Source organism: Zalophus californianus, chromosome 2, assembly GCF_009762305.2.
Source record: "Zalophus californianus isolate mZalCal1 chromosome 2, mZalCal1.pri.v2, whole genome shotgun sequence".
Taxonomy (NCBI): Eukaryota; Metazoa; Chordata; class Mammalia; order Carnivora; family Otariidae; genus Zalophus; species Zalophus californianus.
The window spans coordinates 120,735,005-120,756,959 of NC_045596.1; the positions used below are offsets into that span (position 1 = coordinate 120,735,005).

Here is a 21,955-nt window from a genome sequence, read left to right on the forward strand (position 1 = left end):
ATGTGTTTATGTTTATATTTTCTTTTTAAATATTCAAACATCATGTATTAATACAAACATAAGTATCTTTATTGACATAACTGAATGAGCCTGTGTAAATTTAGATTTCATATATAAGAAGGCCTTTATAAACTGGTTCCCTTATTTGATTTCAAATGATTACAAATATGCAGTAAGACAAGCAGCTTTACTGCAAATGCCACACATGAGAAAAATCAAGTGTTATCATCAGAGCCCTTTCGAGGCCCTCACCCCTAAAGTCACTTGTCACACACACCATCCAATGAGGGAAAAAAAGTCAAACATTTTATCTCACTGCAGCTTTCCATCGAAATGGAAAAAACTAGTTTTCCCTATTGAAATGAAAAAAAATTATAAGTGCTTAGGAGGAATAATTGAATTATCCTTTTTAGTTTTTAAAGATTTTATTTATGTATGTGAGAGAGAGAGAGCAGTGGGAAGAGCAGAGGGAGAGGGACAAGCAGACTCCACGCCGAGCACCCAGCCTGACGTGGGGCTCGATTCCAGGACCCTGAGATCAGGACCCAAGTTGAAACCAAGAGTCGGACGCTTAACTGATTGAGCCACCCAGGCGCCCTGTCCTTTCTTTTGAAGGGGACCTTTTACTTTTCAAGAGTGGCATCTTAGTTTGGGTTTAGAGCTCTGGCAGAATAATCGGTGAATGAATGAATGATGATTCGTCCCTGGTAATAATCTCAAACTCTCAATCCTCCCTTCCATTTAAGGATAGTATTCCTGTTGCCTTCTGTCAGGTACCTGAACTACAAGCCCACCTCTCTGCCGTCTAGTGCAAGGAGGAAAGGGAGCTATTAGCGCACATCTAATACACACCAGCTGAGTTCTAGTAATGGTGAACTTTTATTTTGTGTATTTGTCATTAAAAAAGAAGTCTTGTGGAGGAGAAGCTATAATTCATTTACAGTAGAAAAACCCCTGAAGCTCAAGGGTGTTCTATTACTTTCCCAGAGTCAAACAGCCTGTAAGTGACAAGGCAAGGACTCAAGCCCAGCTCTCATAGTGAAGAACCCACATTTGTCCCGCTCCATTCATGTGTGCCCTCAGATACCTAACCCTCTCACGGTCAGGAGCAAATACGGGAGAGTCTCTGCACTCTTGTGCTCTTCCCTCACATTTCTCTTTTCCCAAAGAATTATACTCAATAAAAGTTTCTCTCTGGGAGATGCTATTTTTCTTTCCTCGGACTTTTCTCTCATCTCCTCCTCTGCCCCCCTGAAGTCTCGGCTTGAATGTACATCTTCACAGAGGTCTTCCCTGACCCCCCTCATCTAAATTAGGTTCCCTGGATATGCTCTCCCCTGACACCCTATTCTTTTAGAGCCCTTTTCCCCAACATTTAATTATGTATTTATTTGAGGGCTTACTTGTTGAAAGTCTCTTTCGCCAACTAGAATACAATAGCCATGGTCATGGCATAGTAACAGTGGCTCACTTTTACTGAGTACCAACAGCGTGGGGGGCCCAATCTACCCTCTCTCCCTTAATTACCTCCAGACAACCCAGGAGACAGGAAATGTGCCTGTTTTGAAGGTGATTAAACTGAGACACAGAGGGGCTAAGTCAAGAAGCTAACAAGTGAAGGAGCCAAGTTCCAAACCCAGGCAATCTGAACCCCTGAGCCCATGCTCTTCAACACAAATGAATAGGAGTTCGGTGCAACCATGCCACAGAAGCAAGTGGCTTACCCTATTTACCCCTGATGACTGAGCGGAGTGCTGGGAATCTGAGAGCAAGGGCTGTGCCATCAGGTCAGCGAGGATAAATGGTTAATGACATTACAAGTGTTACAGAGAGTGGGTGCTGCCTGTCAGGAAAGTGGAACCTTTATAAACACTTCATTTGATTTAGAACCAGGAACTCTTCTCTGCATGGTGATTCTGTGCATTAAAATGGGAAGCATTCGCATGTCATCAGTTTTGTCCAAATGGTTGCATAGACCTTATGGTTGAATTATAGACCTTAGAAAACTCTAGTCTGTCTTTCTCTTCGGCTCTTCCCTCAGTCAACTAAGAACACAGTCTCACACAATTTGAGTATCAGAAGTTTCCCCAGATTCTGGCTTTTGGCCCCAAATTACATTATCCCTAGATATTTAAAGAAAATGTGTCATTAAGAATTGTAGGGAATAGAGCTTCCTGTGCATTGAAAATTGTCCTACTGTGACACTTCCATGGAAAAGGTGAACAGCCAGACATTGTCCTCTTTAAAATTAATCCTCATGTACTTGAGGCAAGGTATGTGTTCTCAGATTTGTTTTCTTTTTTGAACTTAAGAAATCCAAGTCTTCCTTTAGTCTTCCTTCGTGATTTTATAATTAGTTTCCTGTCTTTAATGTGGACTTCAGATTTTTCAGATACCTGAAAAACCACATAATATATGGTTCCCATACGTATTCTGGAATAGATACTATGGAATAGTATCATACTTTCCTGATTACACGAAATTGCAAAAATCTATGTTTTAAAATGTTACCTAATTTAACATCAAGGATACATTTTTCAGAAATATGTATCAATTGTTTTTATTCAGAATTAGTATAAATATGTGATATGTCAAATACCAAAAAGAGTTGCTGAATTTGGATATCTGACACATAGCAAAAGTTTGTTTTCTCAATGTTGATTTGTAGCTATTGATATTTTGGAATAGGAGTGGTTTTTCAATGTAAAAATGTTTTAATTGATCATTTTTAGTCTTGTAGTGTTGCCAAAATCCTGCGTTTTATCATTTTGCAAGATAGTGATTAATGAAAGTATCAAAGATTCAAAGAATTTGATTTTACTGTTTTGATAAATTGCAAGTTTAAATGACATGTAAATCACGTAAATACAAACCCTACTCAGAAAATAATTTTTAAAGTACCATAATTTTTATATGACCTTGAAGTTGCAGTAATCTATTGCATAACTTTTCAAGAGAAGTCACATAGAGGAAACCTCATATTTTCTTAAATTTATTAGTGCTTCTTGGTGGTCTAAATTTTGGGGGGGGGTTTCAAGGTTTCTTTAAAGCAATAATCTTAATTGTTTAATGTTTGTTCTCATATAAGCCAATTTGAGTTCTTAGAGTAACAATAGGAAATATTTAATGGCAAAAGCAATGAAACATGGCTAAGAAACTCAAGTTATCCTAGTGTTATATTTCGATATAATGATGTGAAGATAATGCTTTTAGCTGCATGACCACCATATTAGCCACACATCATAAACGACAAATTTGATAAAAGGATGAGGTCAAATTCATTAAAAACAATTTTGTACCCTTTGCTGTAGTTAAGCATTTATTTTTAATATTGTGATTTTCTTTCATTAAAAGGACCCTGAATCTTCTATTTTCTGAGGACAAAAAAGATTTCCCAAGCCACAGAGGTATAGACCAGATGAAACTATCAAGGGACCATGCTTTATGTTTTTATGTTTTAATGTTTTTTTATAGTTCTAGGTTTAATGTTTATTTATTTTTTATTCATTTTTTAATTTTATTTATTTATTTGACAGAGAGAGACACAGCAAGAGAGGGAACACAGCAGGGGGAGTGGGAGAGGGAGAAGCAGACTTCCCACAGAGCGGGGAGCCCGACCCGGGACTCGATCCCTGGACCCTGGGATCACGACCTGAGCCGAAGGCAGACGCTTAATGACTGAGCCACACAGGTGCCCCTAGGTTTAATGTTTAAAACAAAATGGTCAGACTTTATGCCTCAAAGGTGTTAGCTTTAAGGATGGTAAAAAAATTATATTAGTCCATTTTATTTCATTTGTTTTCCAGTTAAAGATTTAATATTCCTAATAATTCCATAAAAATTTACTTATTCCATAAGAATAAAAATAATTCATATAAACATAAGAACCATTAACTTTCTTAAGACCTTTATTAATAAACTATGAAAAAATATTTTTCTTTATTATACACCAAGTCATTCTAAGAGACATATTTCCAAGCTGCAAGACAATAGAAGGATATCTTCTTTTTCCTACTCATTAAGTAAAATTAATTGGGGGGCTTTGTGGAAATTACTAACAAGTTTTGCCCAACATTCATCAATTTAACAATTTCTTAAAACTAATATACTTTAAGAATGATCCTATGAAGGAAATCCTTGAGAGAGTATAAGATGGAAAAAATGGAACTCCCCAAACATAAATATTTCCTTTATTCTTTCGGTATATGTATATTTTTGAATGGATGTGCATTGTCTCATATACTTTTTGAATAATCTTAAATTCTTCCTTAGTTTATAATTGGATATCCAAATTTGAATCTAAATTCAGTATCTTTTATTCATATAAATGTGTTATACTACTCAATGTTGCTCTGAGGTCATTGTCACAGCTGTTTGTCAATATCAAGAAGGCATATGTTTTTATCATAAATCTTGGAAGTGTGTTTTCAGATGGAGTTTGTTTTTGGTGCGGGGGGAAGATCATTGTGATCTGCATCAGCATCATTAGAGAACTCTCAAACGTTGGGGTTGATTTCTAAAAAAATTATTTTGTGTTTAACCTTAGAGTATATGAACCCTATATGTATTTGTTTAACTAAAAAAAAAGATAATATTCCTGCAGTGGTGAAGAATGTATGTTTTGATTCAAAGATAAAATCTGATTACCTCCAGTCTTTCAAATCATTTATTAATAAGCCATTGGTAATAGATACCATCTAAATCTTCTGAAGAGATGTGGAATGATCTTTATCAAAGCTATGTGGTGAGCTTGGTGCTAAATATAAGTATAAATATGCCTTTCCATGCCTGTAATTTTCTGAAGTCTAAAAGTTCTTTGAATGATAGGCAGCGAGATAATACTTGCTGTACATCATTTAAATGTATTTCTCATCTGATTAAAATGTAGGACTACACATTCTGTATTTCAGAATAACATTCCCTTCCAAAATCTTACTATTTGACAGGTCAGTTGAATTTGAGGATGGCTCTTACCTCTCTATCCATTATAATAGTTATCTTTTATTCAAATAGCATGTTGCAATTTACAAAGTGATTTTACATTCTTTGATTATCTAAACAAGCTTATGAGAGGGAGGAAAGATACTGAGAAGTTTTCACTTGCCCCATTAAATAACCAAGTAAACCCCTCAAAAGGATTCCTGAGTGTTCTGCCCTATTCTTGGGTGGCATATTAGTTTTTATGTATGTTTCACTTAAAAATCCAGTAAGAAAAATAATAATAATAATAATAATAATAAATAAATAAAGTAAATACAAATCCTGTAAGAAATACCTCCTCCCTCATGTTTAAATAATGACTTATTTAATGATTTTAAACCCCTGCTTAACTCACAAAAATATTTGGGTGTTTCACATTGAAAGGGACAGGTAAACCAAAATTTTAAAGCAGGAGAAGAAAGGAAGGAGCACAATAATAAGGGAGGGAAAGAATAAAAGAGGTTTGAAGGAGAATAGAAGTATTCTACAGTGGTGGTCATGGGCTTGCAAGAGCTAATTGTGTTGTCTCTTCAGATACCAGTCAGTGACATCAACTTGCCGGTTTGAAATTGGCCACAGTGAGAGTACTTACACCATGGAAATATACACAATTCAGGATTTTTTTTTTACAGATAGTGTATCAGCATATTGCCCTAAAACTAATTTAACCTTTGTGTTAAAATAACTTGAGCTATAACCTTCATTTTATTCCCTCATAAAGTTTTGGAAATTTAAGTAAGACTGTTTCAGTAATGTCTCAAGCTATCAACAATGGATACTGATGAGGAAATACAATCTATCCATTGTTTGTTCATTTCTTCATTTAGGAGCTAGTTGGTGGGGCAGTATCACATAATTGTTTACATTATTTGTACTCCAATCACAGACAATGTCACATAATTGTTTACATTATTTGTCCTCCAATCACAGACAATCTCTGTTTTGCCACTTCTCGTTGTGCATTTTGGGCAAGTTACTCAAATCCTCTATGTCTCTGTGTCCTTATCCAGAACATAAAGACAATGACAAAATCGTATTAAACTCTAGAGTTGTTATAAAATTTAAGCAAGATAATGCTTGTAAATTACTTAGAAAGGTCTCTGGCCCATAGGAAGAATTCATTATATTACCTTTTATAACAAGGCTTCCAATGTGGATAAGATCTTTCCTAAGACACCAAAAGACCAAAGATCCCTGCCTTCAAGAAGCTTGCAGTCTAGTGGAAAATTGGTCTAGTTCCTGTTTTACACATCTGACATTTTGCTGTGTCTAACAAGGTAGCTGCCCAATATTTTATCCATTTACAGTTCAGTCTAGAAATGTGTACTTTTTCAAATCTAAGGTCCAATAAGTATTAAACCGCTAGGTTGTAATAGCAAAGTTTAGTGGAGCTACAAAACTTTTTTGCTTATCATTTTTATTCATTTTTAATTCCCATGAATATTCTTGTAGATTTTGTCAAACTCTTGTTAATTTATTTTCATGTAGCATAAACACACAGCATCAAAGCTTTGCTTTCTCTAAATGCTTCTCTATAAATTTAAAAAATATAAAAAAAAAATCTCTATAAATTTTCCTTCTTCAAAAAAGTATTTAGGGCCAGGATTTTGCTTTTGAGAATTGATATTTTTGTAGTTTTATTATTTTGTTATTTTAAATAGATGTCTCACACAGTTTAATTCTATTGAGGCTTTTTTTTTTTTTCTTTTAGAGAAGATGTCTTGGAGAACTGAACTTTGGAATACCACAGATATTATTATCCTTTGACACATATTGAGACAAATAGTCCCTAGTATTCAAGCCATTCCCTGGTATCATACTGGATTCCTTGGGCAGCATCTATTACAGGTTCTATGGCAACTCTGCCTGGACAAGATAAAAGGTCCAAGTCAATCCACTATCTAATATGCCATACTGTGTTGATATCACAGTTCAAATGGGTAAAAAGCTTAGGGGAAAAGAGAAAGATGAAATTTCATTCCACCTGTTAAACATAAAGTTTATATAAAATAAATGATATAATACACACATAAAATATTCTGGCCATAATACTTTTTAAGTACATAATTGAGTATGTTCATATGTTTTTTCCCCCCATAGGTGTGAGATATCAAAAGAACATTAGTATTTGGAATAAGAAGCAACTGGGAAGCTGGATTTCTAGAAAAGAACCACTTTTAGTATCTTTCTTCTGTGTAGGTTTTAACTTAAACGCAGCATGACTGACTTATTTAGTTTATGTTTGAAAAGAGTGGGGGAGAGAATTGTTGAGGAAAGCTGGTGGTCTAGCGGTTTCTATCCAGAATAGCTCCCATTTGTTCTTTTTAAGTCTGTTTTCGCATTCACTTCAGAAGATAAAATGTACAGTCCTAAACACAGATTTGACACGAACCAGTTGCTACATAACAGAAATCATAGACTTCATGAGAAACTTCCGAAAAACTGAATTGCTGGGTGTCCTCCAGCAGCTCTCCAACCTCATTTGAAACAGGTCAGATTTCTTTGTCAGGGGAGTGTGGTAGAGGTGAGCTTGGGTCCTGCAAGCATTTGAAAATTGTATTTACTTCTTGGAGAACTAGAACAGTGGGTGAATACAATGAAGCCAAAATGAGGCCTTGAAGAGACAAGACAGTACCTTGAAGAGCATTCAGTTATCAGGAAACCAAGAGAATAATTGGAGTAAGTTAAAAACGTATCTAAAAGAAAAGCCAAATCTGGAAAAATAGGGGACATTTTATTTTTTTTTAAAGATTTTGTTTATTTATTTGACAGAGAGACACTGCGAGAGAGGGAACACAAGCAGGGGGAGTGGGAGAGGGAGAAGCAGGCTTCCCGCTGAGCAGGGAGCCTGATGCGGGGCTCGATCCCAGGACCCTGGGATCATGACCTGAGCCGAAGGCAGACATTTAACAACTGAGCCACCCAGGCGCCCCGATAGGAGACATCTTAAAGAAAAGAAGAAAACTATTGCTATTATAATAGGTCCTGAGTATATTGTGGCTGGTTTCATTCTCAGAGAATAAAGGTTAAAAAAGCCAAAGAATGAATAATAAAATGACACAAGATATTTTATAAAAATGTTAATCTCCAAGTAAGATTTATATGACAGGAAGACTACCAAGTTTTTCCCAAGTACTCTTTAACTTCAACTTCTTCAACAGAGTTGATTATGATCTCCTCTCCGGCAAGGAGGATGGGCTAATGAACCTCTCAGATTTTCTCTGGAGTGTTTTCTGACACCAAATGAGAGCTTTTTTTCCCCACACCAACCAATTCATCACCAACTGGGTGTCCAACAATTTCAGTTCTGAGGCTTACTATCCAGAGTTAGCCCAGACACCACCGATTAAGGGCTCAGTCCCACAAGACTGCCTTCAATTCCAGGACCAGTTGCAAATAGGGTGCCTAGGCTGTCCACATTTCTGCCCAGCTGACTACAAATTCAGGGATTCCCATAAGCCTCCCCTCAGGCTTACTAACTCACAGAACTCAGGAAATTGCTTTACTTACTATTACTGGTTTATTATGAAGTCTACAACTCAGGAACAGCCCAAAGGAATTGATGCATCGGGCAAGGTATAGCGCTTCATGCCACCCTCCCAGCACCTCATTATGTTAACCAACCCGGAGGCTATCTAAACCCTGTTGCTTAGGGCTTTTATGGAGGCCTTATTATGTATGACTGATTAAATCATTAGATGTGATTGGTTAAATCATGTGTGCTGGTGATTGAACTCAACTTTCAGTCTCTCTTCACTCCCTGGAGGTTGTCGGGGTGGGGACTGAAAGTTCCAATCTGCTAATCACATTTTTGGTTCCTCTGGCTACCAGCCCTCATACTGAAGCTATCCAGGGGCTCACCAAGAGTCACTTCATTAGCATAGACTCAGGTAAGGTTGACAGGGGTTTATTGTGAATAACAAAAACACACCTGCCACTCAGGAAATTCCAATGGTTTTAGGAGCTCTGGGCCAGGAACCCAGGACCAAGACCAAATATATTTTTCATTATACCACAGAACCAAATCATGCAGCCCTTCCTATAAGCTAACTCAGGATCCTCAGGGAACTGACTCCTTCTGAGTCCAAGTTACACTTTTGGAACTACCGAAAGCATTGTTTCTCATCTTTTCCAGGAGTTATGAAGAAATTAATACTCTACAGCATGTTTCAAAACTTATGAACAAAACAAAACAATACAGTTCTAGTGAGCTTGAAATCCTCTAGTTTGTAGAAATGGTTTGTCTACATTTAATTTTTACGTTCTTTGCATCCTGTGATAAACACAGCAGTTTTGCTTGTGATTGAGTTCAGATGTGTCCACATGCTACCTGATGGTCTTCTCCCTCTCCTCTTCCTCCTCAATTCTGAAAGGTGTTCTTACTTCATTTTAGAGGGTGGTGGCTGTTCTTTCATTACTGACAGCTAAGAGAGGGTGCTTGCTGTGACAAAGCTTCCGTTAAGTATCTCTGTGAATTTACAGATGAACTTAACTTGTCTCTTTCAGGATGCTCCCAGTAGGGCATGGCCAAGATGGCTCAGGTCATAAGTACTTTGGATCCTTTTGAAAAACAGATTAAAATATCCATGTAGTAGGCAGAATAATGCCCCTCTCCAAAAGATGTCTTCATCCTAATCCCTGGAATGTGTTACTTTACATGGCAAAGGGAATTAAGGTTGCAATGGAATTGAATTGCTAGATCGCACATAGGGAGATTATTCTGGTTTATCTGGGTGGGCTCAGCGGCATCACAAATTCTTAAAAGTGGAGGAGGGAGCAGAGGAGACCTGAGTGCTGCAGTAGGAGGAGGATTCATCCCTGTTTCAGGCTTTGAAGTTGGAGGGAAGAGAACAAAACCAAAAAATGCTACATGGTTTCTAGAAGCTGGAAAGGAAGAGGAAATGGATTACCCCCTAGAGCCTCCAGAAAGAAACACAGCCCTGCCAGCACATTTATTTTTAGCCCAGGGAGACCCATGTTGGATGCTAACCTACAGATTTTAAGATAATAGATTTGTGTTGTTTCAAGACACTAAGTGGTAATTTTTTTACAGCAGCAATGGAAAATGAATACATCTGGTATTGTCTCTGAACTAACAATTGTCAAACAAACCTAGTTCTCATTTTGGAATAACAAAAGTTTGCAGTCTGAGAGAAGCAAAGGTTTTTGCATGAGGAGGAGCCTACGTTGGTTTCCAAGTTCTCTTGTTCCTTTCCTGGGGTGTAGGAACAGAAAATGTAGATATGCGAGTAACAGTTAATAAGGAAGACCTGCCTCTTAATAAAAGTATCTATTTTATAGAGAATTTTAAAAATACCACCACTCTATTCTTATGTTAATTCTCAGAAACTCCTTAATTATTAAGAGAACACCAATTCTACTAGAGGTCCTCATTCATACCTGTGTCATATGCATAAAATAAATTGGAAGATGGTCTTATTGTTTGTAGAAACTCTACTTAATATTCTTCACGTAATTTAGATTTCACAAAACGAAGCTTTTTTCTTTTCCTCACCAAGTTTTAGAGTGGAGAGACCTTGGGTGCTAATATACTAATTAGCCTGTCCAAAGTTACCCAGAATATGTATTTACTCCCTTTAATACTTGTTTCTTGGGCCATGCACATTTCTAATAGTGTAGCAATGTTTAACTCTCCCCCTCCCTTGCACCCAAAACTCAGCATCACGAAGTATGGTGAGAATGAAACAACTAAAAACTTACTTTGTTATCTGACTTTGTATGTATACTATTAGCTTCTGAAGGACAGAGACTGGTTCTTATTGTCTTGTCTTATCCCTGGTGCCAAGTACAATGCCTAACACATAGTAGGTATTTGATAAATATTTGTTGAATGAATGTCAAATACAAGCTTTTTTTACAAAGACTATATATAACAAGGTATATATTGAACTTAGCACTGCTTTATTTAGTTTAATTTACATTTCATTGCTTTCTCGATACCATAAGGCCATTCTGTAGACTACCAAACTTGGAGCTAGTCATTTGCCAAAGGGTCACTAAGAAAAACTATGCAGAAATGAGAAATGGTGCTTCTAGTTCAGTGCTGCCCAGTCTTGTTTCCTAAAATATTTAAGTCAGCATTCCCTGAAAAAGAGTAAGGCAAATTTTAAAGATAGAAATCAGAAAAAATTGACTTTAACCACATTGAAAGTATGAAGGGAATGATTTCCTTACAAATCATAATGAAAGACCATGCCCACAATTTCTCTTAAAAAAATCATTATATATATATTTATTTATGTTATATATTATATATTATATAATCATTTTATCATTACCTCTCTTTTTCTTTTTTTTAAGATTTTTAAATTTATTTATTTGTCAGAGAGAGAGAGAGAACACGACAGGCAGAGGGAGAAGCAGGCTTCCCTCTGAGCAAGGAGCCCAATGAGCCCAATGTGGGACTCGATCCCAGGACCCTGGGATCTTGACCTGGGCCGAAGGCAGACGCTCAACCGACTGAGCCACCCAGGTGTCCCTACTTCTCTTTTTCTAATAGATACTTCCATTTTCTTCAAAGAAGAGGAGTATTCTTGGTCAATTGGTTAGAACTTTGATATGTTCATTAGGGAAGAGTTTGTCCCAAAACTATAGGACTGGATCTGATCTTGTACTCACATTAAAATCATCAATACTCTCTCTTTGGGGTATTTATCTCTTTTCTGTTGACCCTGTGAAATTGCTCCTGAAAGCTGAATGATAACTAGAATGGCGGTTAGTTACTTATTTAAAGTCTCTAGGAGGGTTTTATGATTTACTCTGAAACATGGTCAATTTAAAGTATACAGGGACATTATTTTCAAATCATTCAACTGCCTGATTTTGAAAAATCAGTTGTGCTTGGTGTGACGCTGCCCAGAAGTTGATGCAGGTGGAGAAAACTGAGCAAAGGGGAAGGAAGGGTCCTATGGTAGGTAGCCTATGATGCTTGGATGAGGTTTCAGTCAGTGAACTTTAAAAAAAAAAAGTATTAGCCCCAAACTGAGAGAACCCAAAGTGTTATTTGTAAATTACTTGCCCATTTCTAGCACTGATGTACGTTCCCAGAAGCACAATCTGCACATCAAGCATTCAGTATTAATAAGTACAATTACATCAATATATAATCAATTATAACTATACAATTATATCAATATATCAATAATAATGAAGGAACAATGAATCATAGAACACTACGTCAAAAACTAATGATGTAATGTATGGTGATTAACATAACATAATAAAAAAATAAGTGTTTAAAAAAATAATGAAGTACAGACTATAATAAGAATGTTTTGATAAATCGCTGCTTTTCACATGAGTCAGGATAAGCATTTTGGACATTGGGTAATGTTTCCGAAAGTATAATGTTAGAAGTCAATGTCTTTTTGAAAGGAATGGCTCCCTGGACCATGACTCTTCCATTCGCCATTCTATCGTCTTTCTCCCTTTTCAGCCAGCTTGACTGAACTCATCACTAGAGGTTCATTCTCCCCAGATGCTCACTAGAAACAATTTGATAATTTGACATTTCTGGAAGGAGTGCGTGATTTTCATCCCATAAAGCTACACATAATTGAGGGGAAAGGATGGGGAGGAAGAAGAAGAGTCAGTAACATTAGCACAAGGACTTTCCTCTGAACCACGAGAGCTGGTCTGCTCGCCTGCCCTGCCTCCTGGCACAAATGTCAGGGTCTCAGACTGGACAGTTTCCTGGTGGAGACTGTAGTTGAAGCAACCAGAGAACCTGATGGTGTTTCTGGCATAGTAGCCTCTAGCAGACCCTGCTCCAAAATTTAAACCTTTAATGGCCAACCAACCTATTTCTCCATATAGAGCTTGAAAAATGGACCATACCTCAAACATAGGTTTGCATTTGAGAGGTAAATCACGGCTTGTCAGTCACATACTTTAAATAGACAACGTAACTCTGAAGGCCAATTCAAGCTAAATGTGAGCCTATACAGATGCTTTAATCTCCTGACAGTTTAGGTATAGTCCCCCTTCACAGTCTCTGAACATTTAGGAGTCATGTTACACTACATAGTTTACAAAGCTAATTTTGAGAGACACTCTAGCATATTTACATAATACATGAAATTTTACATCAATATAGTTATGAAAGTATTTCTCTGAAATAACTTAAGAGTCATGAGTCATGTTTCTAAGCCAACCAAATCACTACTTTGGAAATCCTACAATCCTACAACCTACAACGTCTCATTCTGTTTCCGTATTTGGCACTTCAACAAATGCAGTGATGCCCCCAAATTCATTCATGCAATAGGTGAATCTCTGAAGTAACAATTGTCTTCTGTCACTTATGGATTTGTTTAAATCTCTTTCCCCATCTTTCCACGGTGCATGAATTCTACATTCCTAATTCCTGAAAAGCAGTTAGCACGGTTTTAAGCCATGCTGCTCTCCAACTCAAATTGTATTTCAGATGATTTGATTAAAAACTACAAAAGAACTACTTTCAGCAAAAGCTTCTTATAGTGGAACACAAATATTTGTGAAGTGGGCATAAAGTGCTTACCCTGCACTCACAGCTTTAAAGTGAAATACACTCGGAAGAGGAATTAATCACAAACTAAATCCCACCCCTCGGCTTTTTTATCCATCCGTCAAAGCGGTTTAAATGTGCTTTTCTACAACCATTCCTTAGTTATGCATCCCAGCTTTCAATGTATCCTAAGAAGAGATATTTGTTTAATGAAAATACTAAAAAACAGCAACATCCAATCAATATTAAAATCATTATAAGATAAACTGAAAAAGAGACTCATTTTCATTAATCATAGTCATTAGATCCTAGATCCATACCCTTCAAGAAGATTGTTCTCATTGAAATTCATACTAAGCATATTGTGACATGTAGATGAAGAGGTTGACTTTTTTGACACTTGAATAATGTTTTGGTAGTGCTGGGATATTTACATCCACTTTAGTATTTACACGCTCTTAAAGTTTGGATGTCTCCACTTTGGATGGCATATATCTGAAGCAGTTTTTCTCTAGTCCAAGAGCTAAATCAAGCAAAGTTGACTTTAAGTGAGCTTTTATGCCTAAAATGTTAAACTCTTCAATCCATGTAGAATCCAAACCACACACAGCTCTTTGCTTTGGTAGTAACACAAGCTCTTCTGGGGGAGAAGAACATGAGGGTGCTTCCATTACTGAGCGTGACCTTGTGAAGAAGTCGCAGTGTTGGAGATCATTTCCCTCCTGTAAGACTCCTAAAGGGTCGCTTCCAGCTGTTCGCCACAGGAGACGTGGTGTGTGATGCAATCACGTGGGTAAAGGTGATGTACTAGCAGGAGTTGCTTCATACAGTTTCCATGTCACATTTTTCACCAGTTTGGGTAACTCCTCAGACTACAGAGAAAGCGCTCACTAGCTTACTAGACTTTGAACTTTAAAACTCTGATCTAGATAATTTCAGATACTTTAATTTCATTATAGAAATCCCTAGACTACTTGTGGGATAAAACAAATGTTCAGACCATATTGAGTTTCATCAAGCTGAATTAGCAGAAAATAAAGATAAAATGCCTTTCTATTTAAGAACATGATGATGTTTTAATTGTTACAGCATTTGGCATGCCTAACATATACAATTCTTGACATTCATATAATAACAAAGAAAGTTGTTTAGGATCTTTCTTTTATTTCCTAGTGTTCCCTTTCCTCTCTAGTATTTCTCCCACCCCCATGCCAGCCCTGGTTTTTAGCTCTGCTCCCATTTCTCCATCCATCTATAAAGAAAAGCTCTATGCTGTGAAAGATACATGTAAAAATACCTCATTCCTATGTAGATAGGCCAAGGCTGCTTATTACCTAGTTATGATGAACAGACCACCATCGTTGTGACAACTGATGTAGATGCCTCCAGGGTAAAACAAAGGTTTACATATTACACAAGCAATTTAACTGTTTTCTAAACATATTGCCAAGACAGTGGGAGTTGGCAGCCCACACTGTGTTTTAGGTTTGGGAGACTTGGATTAGAAGTGACTGCTGATTATGAACCTTTTTATTTGTCTTCTATGAACTACAAGCAACCTAGTAACCCGGCAAAGAATTCTTCGTAGCGCTTAAACTTGTCTTCCTAGCTTCCCGAGATTGCATACACAAATCACTTGACAAAAGTGGTGTAAGGGTCTTGTGCATAGATAACCACACAAGACAATTGTCTTGTTCTAACTCTTAAAGAGTTCTGTAAAGTGAAATGTTTTATAATCCTTTTTTGTGCAGTAGTCAAGGAAGAAAAGAAAAGAGTTTGGGCAAAGATTATCCAGAAGAAAGAGAGAGACTCTTTTGGGGTTCCCGTTGAAACACAATAAAGAACATAATTAACTTCACAATTCTTTGTGTTTTTCATTTGACTGCAGGGAGGAGATGAAAGAGGTCTGCTAAGCCTTGCATTCCATCCCAATTACAAGAAAAATGGAAAGCTCTATGTGTCTTATACCACCAACCAAGAACGGTGGGCTATCGGGCCTCATGACCACATTCTTCGAGTTGTGGAATACACAGTATCCAGGTATCACTAAAATGCCCTGAAGCATAAATATTTTTCAGTCTTATTTTCTCATTATCTCTTCCTAATTATTTTAGAAGTTAAGGTGACAGTAATTAAACCACAATCTCCATCTTGCTGAAAACCACATATGTGTCCTTAAGGAGAACTGAGAGAAATGGTAGCTTTGGCACTTTTCCTCAGTTCTCTTTCAGCTTACATGCCTCTTCTGAAACATAGAAAATAATGTCATCTATCGGGAATTTTTATTAGATCCATTTTAAGCATATGTTTCCTTATTTACACGCTGTCTCTCCCCTATTTGTGTACGGTTTACTTTCTGGTGGGTTCACCTTACATCTTTAACAATTATAATATTGCTTCCTCCCCACGATGTAGAAAAAATCCCCATCAAGTTGATTTGAGAACAGCCAGAGTATTTCTTGAAGTCGCAGAACTCCACAGAAAGCATCTAGGAGGGCAACTGCTCTTTGGTCCCGAGGGCTTTTTATACGTCATTCTTGGTGATGGGATGATCACACTGGATGATATGGAAGAAATGGATGGTTTAAGGTAAAAAAGAAAGAAAGAAAGAAAAAGAAAGAAAGAAGGAAGGAAGGAAGGAAGAGAAAAAAAGAGAGAGAGAGAGAGAGAGAGAGAGAGAGAGAGAGAGAGAGAGAAAGAAAGAAAGAAAGAAAGAAAGAAAAGAAAGAAAGAAAGAAAGAAAGAAAGAAAGAAAGAAAGAAAGAAAGAAAGAAAGAAAGAAAGAAAGAAAGAAGAAAGAAAGAAAGAAAGAAAGAAAGAAAGAAAGAAAGAAAGAAAGAAAGAAAGAAAGAAAGAAGAAAGAAAGAAAGAAAGAAAAAGAAAGAAAGAAAAAGCTCCCATTGATGTTAAAATGTTTTAAGTGACAGCCAGCCGCGGGGGTGGGGGTGGGGGTGTGTCAGAGCCGATGAGTTAAGAATTGTCTTTGGGAAAAAAAAAAACTGTCTTTGAATTATGTCGCCTTGGTTAAATATTTAACTTTTATAAGATGAAGAGGAATTTAGCCATACGATGATGGTATTTTTGGAAGTCGCTGTACCCAGATGTTCTAAAGTGCATTAGTGCCGTGTGGGTTGCGGGATACACAGGCTGGAAAAGGCACAGCTCCCTCCGCACGCTCCAGCGCGTGCGTCCGAACGCGGCCACACTGCAGGCCGGACTCAGAGTGCTGCGGCGCTTCTGCGGGGGCATAAAGTGCATGGATTGGCAAAACATAAAGAGCGGTTGCAAAATGTGGCATGCCCTTGATGCTGCCGTCCTCGGCCACTATCGAGCTGCATCGCGGTGCTGCCGCTTGTCTGAAGCCAACCTACCCCTGGTTGCATTTCCCACGATTCGGAATTTGTAACTTTAAATAATTTTGTCTCAAATGAGGGAATGATTCTTTGGACTGTAGGGCAACCTCCTTATATTTGGTTTAGGTGAAATACGTAACAAAAGCAGAAACACTGAACCTTGTCCTCCAATATCTCAGTGATTTCACAGGTTCGGTGCTCCGGCTGGACGTGGACACGGATATGTGCAACGTGCCTTATTCCATACCACGGAGCAACCCGCACTTCAACAGCACCAACCAGCCCCCGGAAGTGTTTGCCCACGGCCTGCATGATCCAGGCAGGTGAGAACACGATCTGTCCTCTTGCCTCTGCTGTAAAGCCAGGCCGGGATTGGGGACCTGGGAAAAGAAAGAGGGGTCCAGGCACAGAGGTCGTGCCAAGGTTGCGCCCCCAGAATCACACCAGCTCATTATCTGAGCACTCTTTCTTCTATTAATGTGTGAAGCAGATTGAGAAGGCAGGGTAGACATATGGAAAAGGACAGATTCATGGAGAAAAATTGCCTTAAGGTTCTGGAGTATTATTAGATAAATGCTGTTGGGCAGGTGTAATGATTAAGACTTCAGTTGTTCAAATTTAGAGAGATAATAAACCTTCTAGATTTTCTCCTTAAGCCCTCCAAAATGAAATTTTCCATACACATTTATTTTTTTATTTTCATTTTTTTAAAGATTTATTTATTTGAGAGAGAGAAGAGAGGAGGGACTGAGGGTGAGGGAGAGTCTTAAGCAGATTTTGCACTGAGCACCCAGCCCCACAAGGGGCTCCATCTCACCACCCTGAGATCACCGCACTGAGATCATGACCTGAGCCAGAACCAAGAGGTGCCCCATTTCCATACACATTAAATCGGGGTGGTAATAGCTACCTTGCAAAGAGGCTATAATGATTTACTACAAATCTAGATTGAAGTACAAAGTAGAGTGCCTGAAATACATGGTAGGTTTTAAATAAATTATAGTTCTTATCATAGCTTTACTTAACGTATGATGATGCAGTATCAGTTCGTAAGGAGTTGAGCTCAATGTTAACATTTTTTCACTTGAAAAAAATTTATAGATACTAAAGGAATTCATATTGATGGTTTACTATAATAACTATAAAGAAAGGAGTACTAAGATGTACGTACAGTGAGAAATTTGGAGTACACTTAAAAAAATGCTATGAAGTATAATATAGCAATTCCATGATGAAAGCTTCATCCAATCTGTGGTCTCTTGTTCATACTACGGGATATTTGGCCACATTCATTCATTTACTAGCTAAGTTATTATTGCTATTTAATGTTTATTGAGTGTTCACTATGTGCAAGGTGAGTATTTCTCAAACTTTTTATTTTTATAATCCCTCATGCCCTTCATCTCCCCTCCATCAAAGTCCAAGTCTACAGTTCATTTCCTTTTTGGCATCTCAGCAGATCTTAAAATCTTTGCGACAGGGAATACTTAAGGTGGGTTCAGGATGTGGAGGAAACTGTCACATTCCATTCCTATAGCTCAGAACTCACAGATACCACCGCAAAGAGCACTTTGAAGTTGAGCAGCCTGAGTCACCACAGTCTCACTGGAGCTTTCGTGCAACCTTCCCGGGGGTCCTGGACCCTCAGTGCAAAAACACAGGGTGAGGCCCTTTTCAGACCTTGCATATGGCAGGATGCCTGTGCCATCGTGTCTTACCTCCTCTGGCAGCAGCGGGCTAAAGGGAAGTCATGCCTCCCTCCAAGAGCATTTCAAGCAGAGAAAGATTTAATAAAGCAGAAAGGAAACGAAAACAATTATTGGCTAGAAGTAAAGCTGGATTGTATTAAGCACCTAGGTGCAGAGTACTGAGCTAAGTATCTAACGCACATTATCTTATTTATGCCTCTCAGCAGTACTCAGTGGTAGCTGGAATTGAGCAGAAGGCATAGATATTTCCCATAAACCCCCTGACCCCCATACAGGCATAGCCTCCCCATTAGCAACATCCCCCAGCAGAGTGGGACATTGTTACAATGGATGAACCAATACTGACACATCATTATCACCCAAAGTCCAGAGTTTCCATTAGGGTTCACTAGGGGTTGTACATTCTGTGGATTTGGACAGATATATAATGACATGGACCCACCATAGGGTATCATACAGAGAAGTTTCACTGTCCCACCTCTTTTTTTCCATAAGAAACTAAAGGTTAGAGGGGTCAAGTGGCTCTCAGTGGCCACGGTATTCAGCCAGAGCTAGGCCTGATGGCATCTCCACCTTTGGGAGACCTGGGCTTTCCTTCCAGATTTGCTCTTTTCCTGATAGAAAGAGATCAAACCTTCTTTTGTCATAGTTTCTCCATCTTTAAAAGGAAGACAATATGGGAAAAATTTCTCCTCCTGTATGGATTTAGTTCCACCTTAAGTCACATCACGTCTGTGTCCTGTTCCCTGCCAGGCATTGTACTCTGTGAATCATTGAATTAAAGAGGACAATAAAGGGACTGTTGCCACAGAACAACTAACTCATCTTTGACAGGTCAGGCTTATAGTTTCCCTATTATGAATGGGATCATTTGGATGCAACAATTTTTGTTTTGTAGTTGTTGTTACTGTTGAGATGATTGCTACATATGACTCCTAACGTCTCTTAAGACCCAGAACTTACTCTCAGGTTGTTTTGTTTTCTAGTTTATTTAATAGTCCCAATGGTTTGGTTCGGTTGTCAAGTCATTAATGTATTTTGTTGACCTAAAACAGTGATTGCCAATGGGATGATTTTGCCTCCAGCAAACATTTGACAATGTCTAGGAACATTTTTGGAGGGGTTCCTGCTACTGACATCTAGTGGCTGGAGGCCAGAGATGCTGCTAAACATCCTACATGCTCAGTACAGAACCTTCCCTCTCCTCCACCTTCCAGTCCCCTGCTCAAAGAATTATCTGGCTCAAAATGTCAATAATATCAAAGTTGAGAAACCTGAAAACAATGCAACACTGTTTTCCACATTTGTGAGATCTTCAAAAATTGTATTATACAGCTTCATTCTTATCCCAACCCAAACTCCACATGCCCAGTCCCTCATGGACTTAAACATTCAACAAATATTGAGCCCCTTTTATATCCCTGGGTTTGAATTAGGTAACAAGAATACAGTGATAAAGAAGCTGGAAGTGGTCCCTGTGCTCGTAGAATTTACAGTCAATGGCTTAAGTCATGGAAATATTCTAGTTCCAGACTGAGGGTGACATGAAGACATAGTTAATATAAAAGACTTCAGTGGTTGTGGGACCAGCTTTATTTTATTCCCTAAATTTTAGCATACACTTTCTTTCCTTTGTTAGAGCAACTTGAGCTTTAGAATATAGCAATCCCATGTAAAAAACACAAAAGTAATACCAAAACTAATTCTATTTTGTGTGTTGCAGATGTGAGTTGATGGTAGCGCAGGCTCTCATACCTTACCAGTGTATTATATATGTGGCAGTCCTTAATAACACACTAACAAATGTTTTAAGTCACTGTGCACATTCATACTAGAGAGAGATACCAAGAGAAATTAGGAAATATTCTCCAGAGGTCATTTAGCTTCAGCAGAGTTAACAAACAAATCTGAATGTTTTTGTTGAGGATCCAAACGAAATAGACCACAGGGTCCTTGCCAGCTCACAAAGGGTTCCTATGTCAGAAATCTCCAGTCTGAGTTTAGAAAAGACCCAGTAAGAATTCATGGATGTCCTCCTTTTGTTACGCAGATGTGCTGTGGACCGACATCCCACTGATATAAACATCAATTTAACAATACTTTGTTCAGACTCCAATGGAAAGAACAGATCATCAGCCAGAATCCTACAGATAATAAAAGGGAAAGATTATGGTAAGTAGAGCATAATTTGTTGATTTGGCTTTAGTTTGGGCCTTGTTTTATTTTAATACATTAATTGAAGAGAAAAGGATTTCTACAAAATGAGCGTTTGGGAAAGCATAAAAACACTGACCTAACAGTGGTAAGGGAGTAAACTGCACGAGTTTTTAAAGGTCCAGTGACGCTTAAAAGCCCTAGGAATTCCATTTGGGTAATTACCTTTCTATGGATTGAAGTGTACTCTGTAGGTCCCAAAATTTAATGGACCTTCAAAAATTAGCTGTTTATATTTTGCTCATCTGAGAGTCAAAATGAATAACTTCTATTTATTTAATATATAAGGAGGACTTGTCTTAACATCTTATAGACAGCAGAAAAAACAGGTTAAAGGTAAGAAATTGCTGAAACTAGCACACCCAATATGCTAGTCTCAGCAATTAGAAAAATAATGTTTCAAATAAGAATGTAATTTTATTAAAGTGCTTATTTTAGAGAAAACATAATAGACTTGTAAAAACATGTTATTTACCCAAGTCATGAAAATGGGATGTTTAGACATTATTTTTAATAACATGATTACTAGAGTGTTATAGAGATGTATATACAAAATAAAGTTGGATAATAATGAAGTCCAAAAACTTAATATTTTTTAGTGTTTTAGTATTTACTACTTTTGGAGGAAGCAATATATCAAAATTATTATGATCCAGGGAACACAGTAGATTAAGATTATTAAATTGATTGCTCCTTCTATTTACTCATTCTATACAGATATTTATTTACCACCAGGAATAAAGCAGCTGTGTTAGTTCATGTGGTATTCAGTTATTTTACTTTATTTTTTTTTCCAGGTATTCCTGTGTTGTGTGTGTGTGTGTGTGTGTGCGCACGTATCTTATAAAAACCAAACCAAAGAATGATATGGTTTGAAAAAAAAATCTTATGAGATACTGGTGTGATGGAATTTGGCTATCTTTATGCAGATTAAACTAAATTCTCCAATCACATTAATTGGGGTTCTGCTGAAACTGGCTACAATATTGGTAGCCTTGCATTTATGTTTTGAAAACCCATCCACAGAGTCCTCTAACAGCATATACATATATCAAATCACCACGATGTACACCTTAAATAGTTTACAACTTTGTCATTTTTACTTCAATAAAGAAGAAAACAAAAATAAAAACCAAATAACCACATCCACAGTACTTACTACATGCCCACCCCTGTAGTAACTTTATAAACTT

At 37.5% G+C, this 21,955-nt stretch overlaps 1 protein-coding gene across 3 annotated transcripts in view; it reads left to right on the top strand.

Moving 5' to 3' along the window:
• The window catches only part of LOC113925083 (hedgehog interacting protein), a 95,129-nt gene that overhangs the window by 40,957 nt on the left and 32,217 nt on the right, over nt 1-21,955 (top strand). For all 3 annotated transcript variants that reach the window (XM_027599605.2, XM_027599607.2, XM_027599608.1), the window contains exons 5-8: nt 15,375-15,526; nt 15,902-16,075; nt 17,019-17,162; nt 20,599-20,720. In XM_027599605.2, coding sequence (XP_027455406.1) covers nt 15,375-15,526; nt 15,902-16,075; nt 17,019-17,162; nt 20,599-20,720 — 592 coding nt within the window. The remainder of the gene's footprint in view (nt 1-15,374; nt 15,527-15,901; nt 16,076-17,018; nt 17,163-20,598; nt 20,721-21,955) is intronic.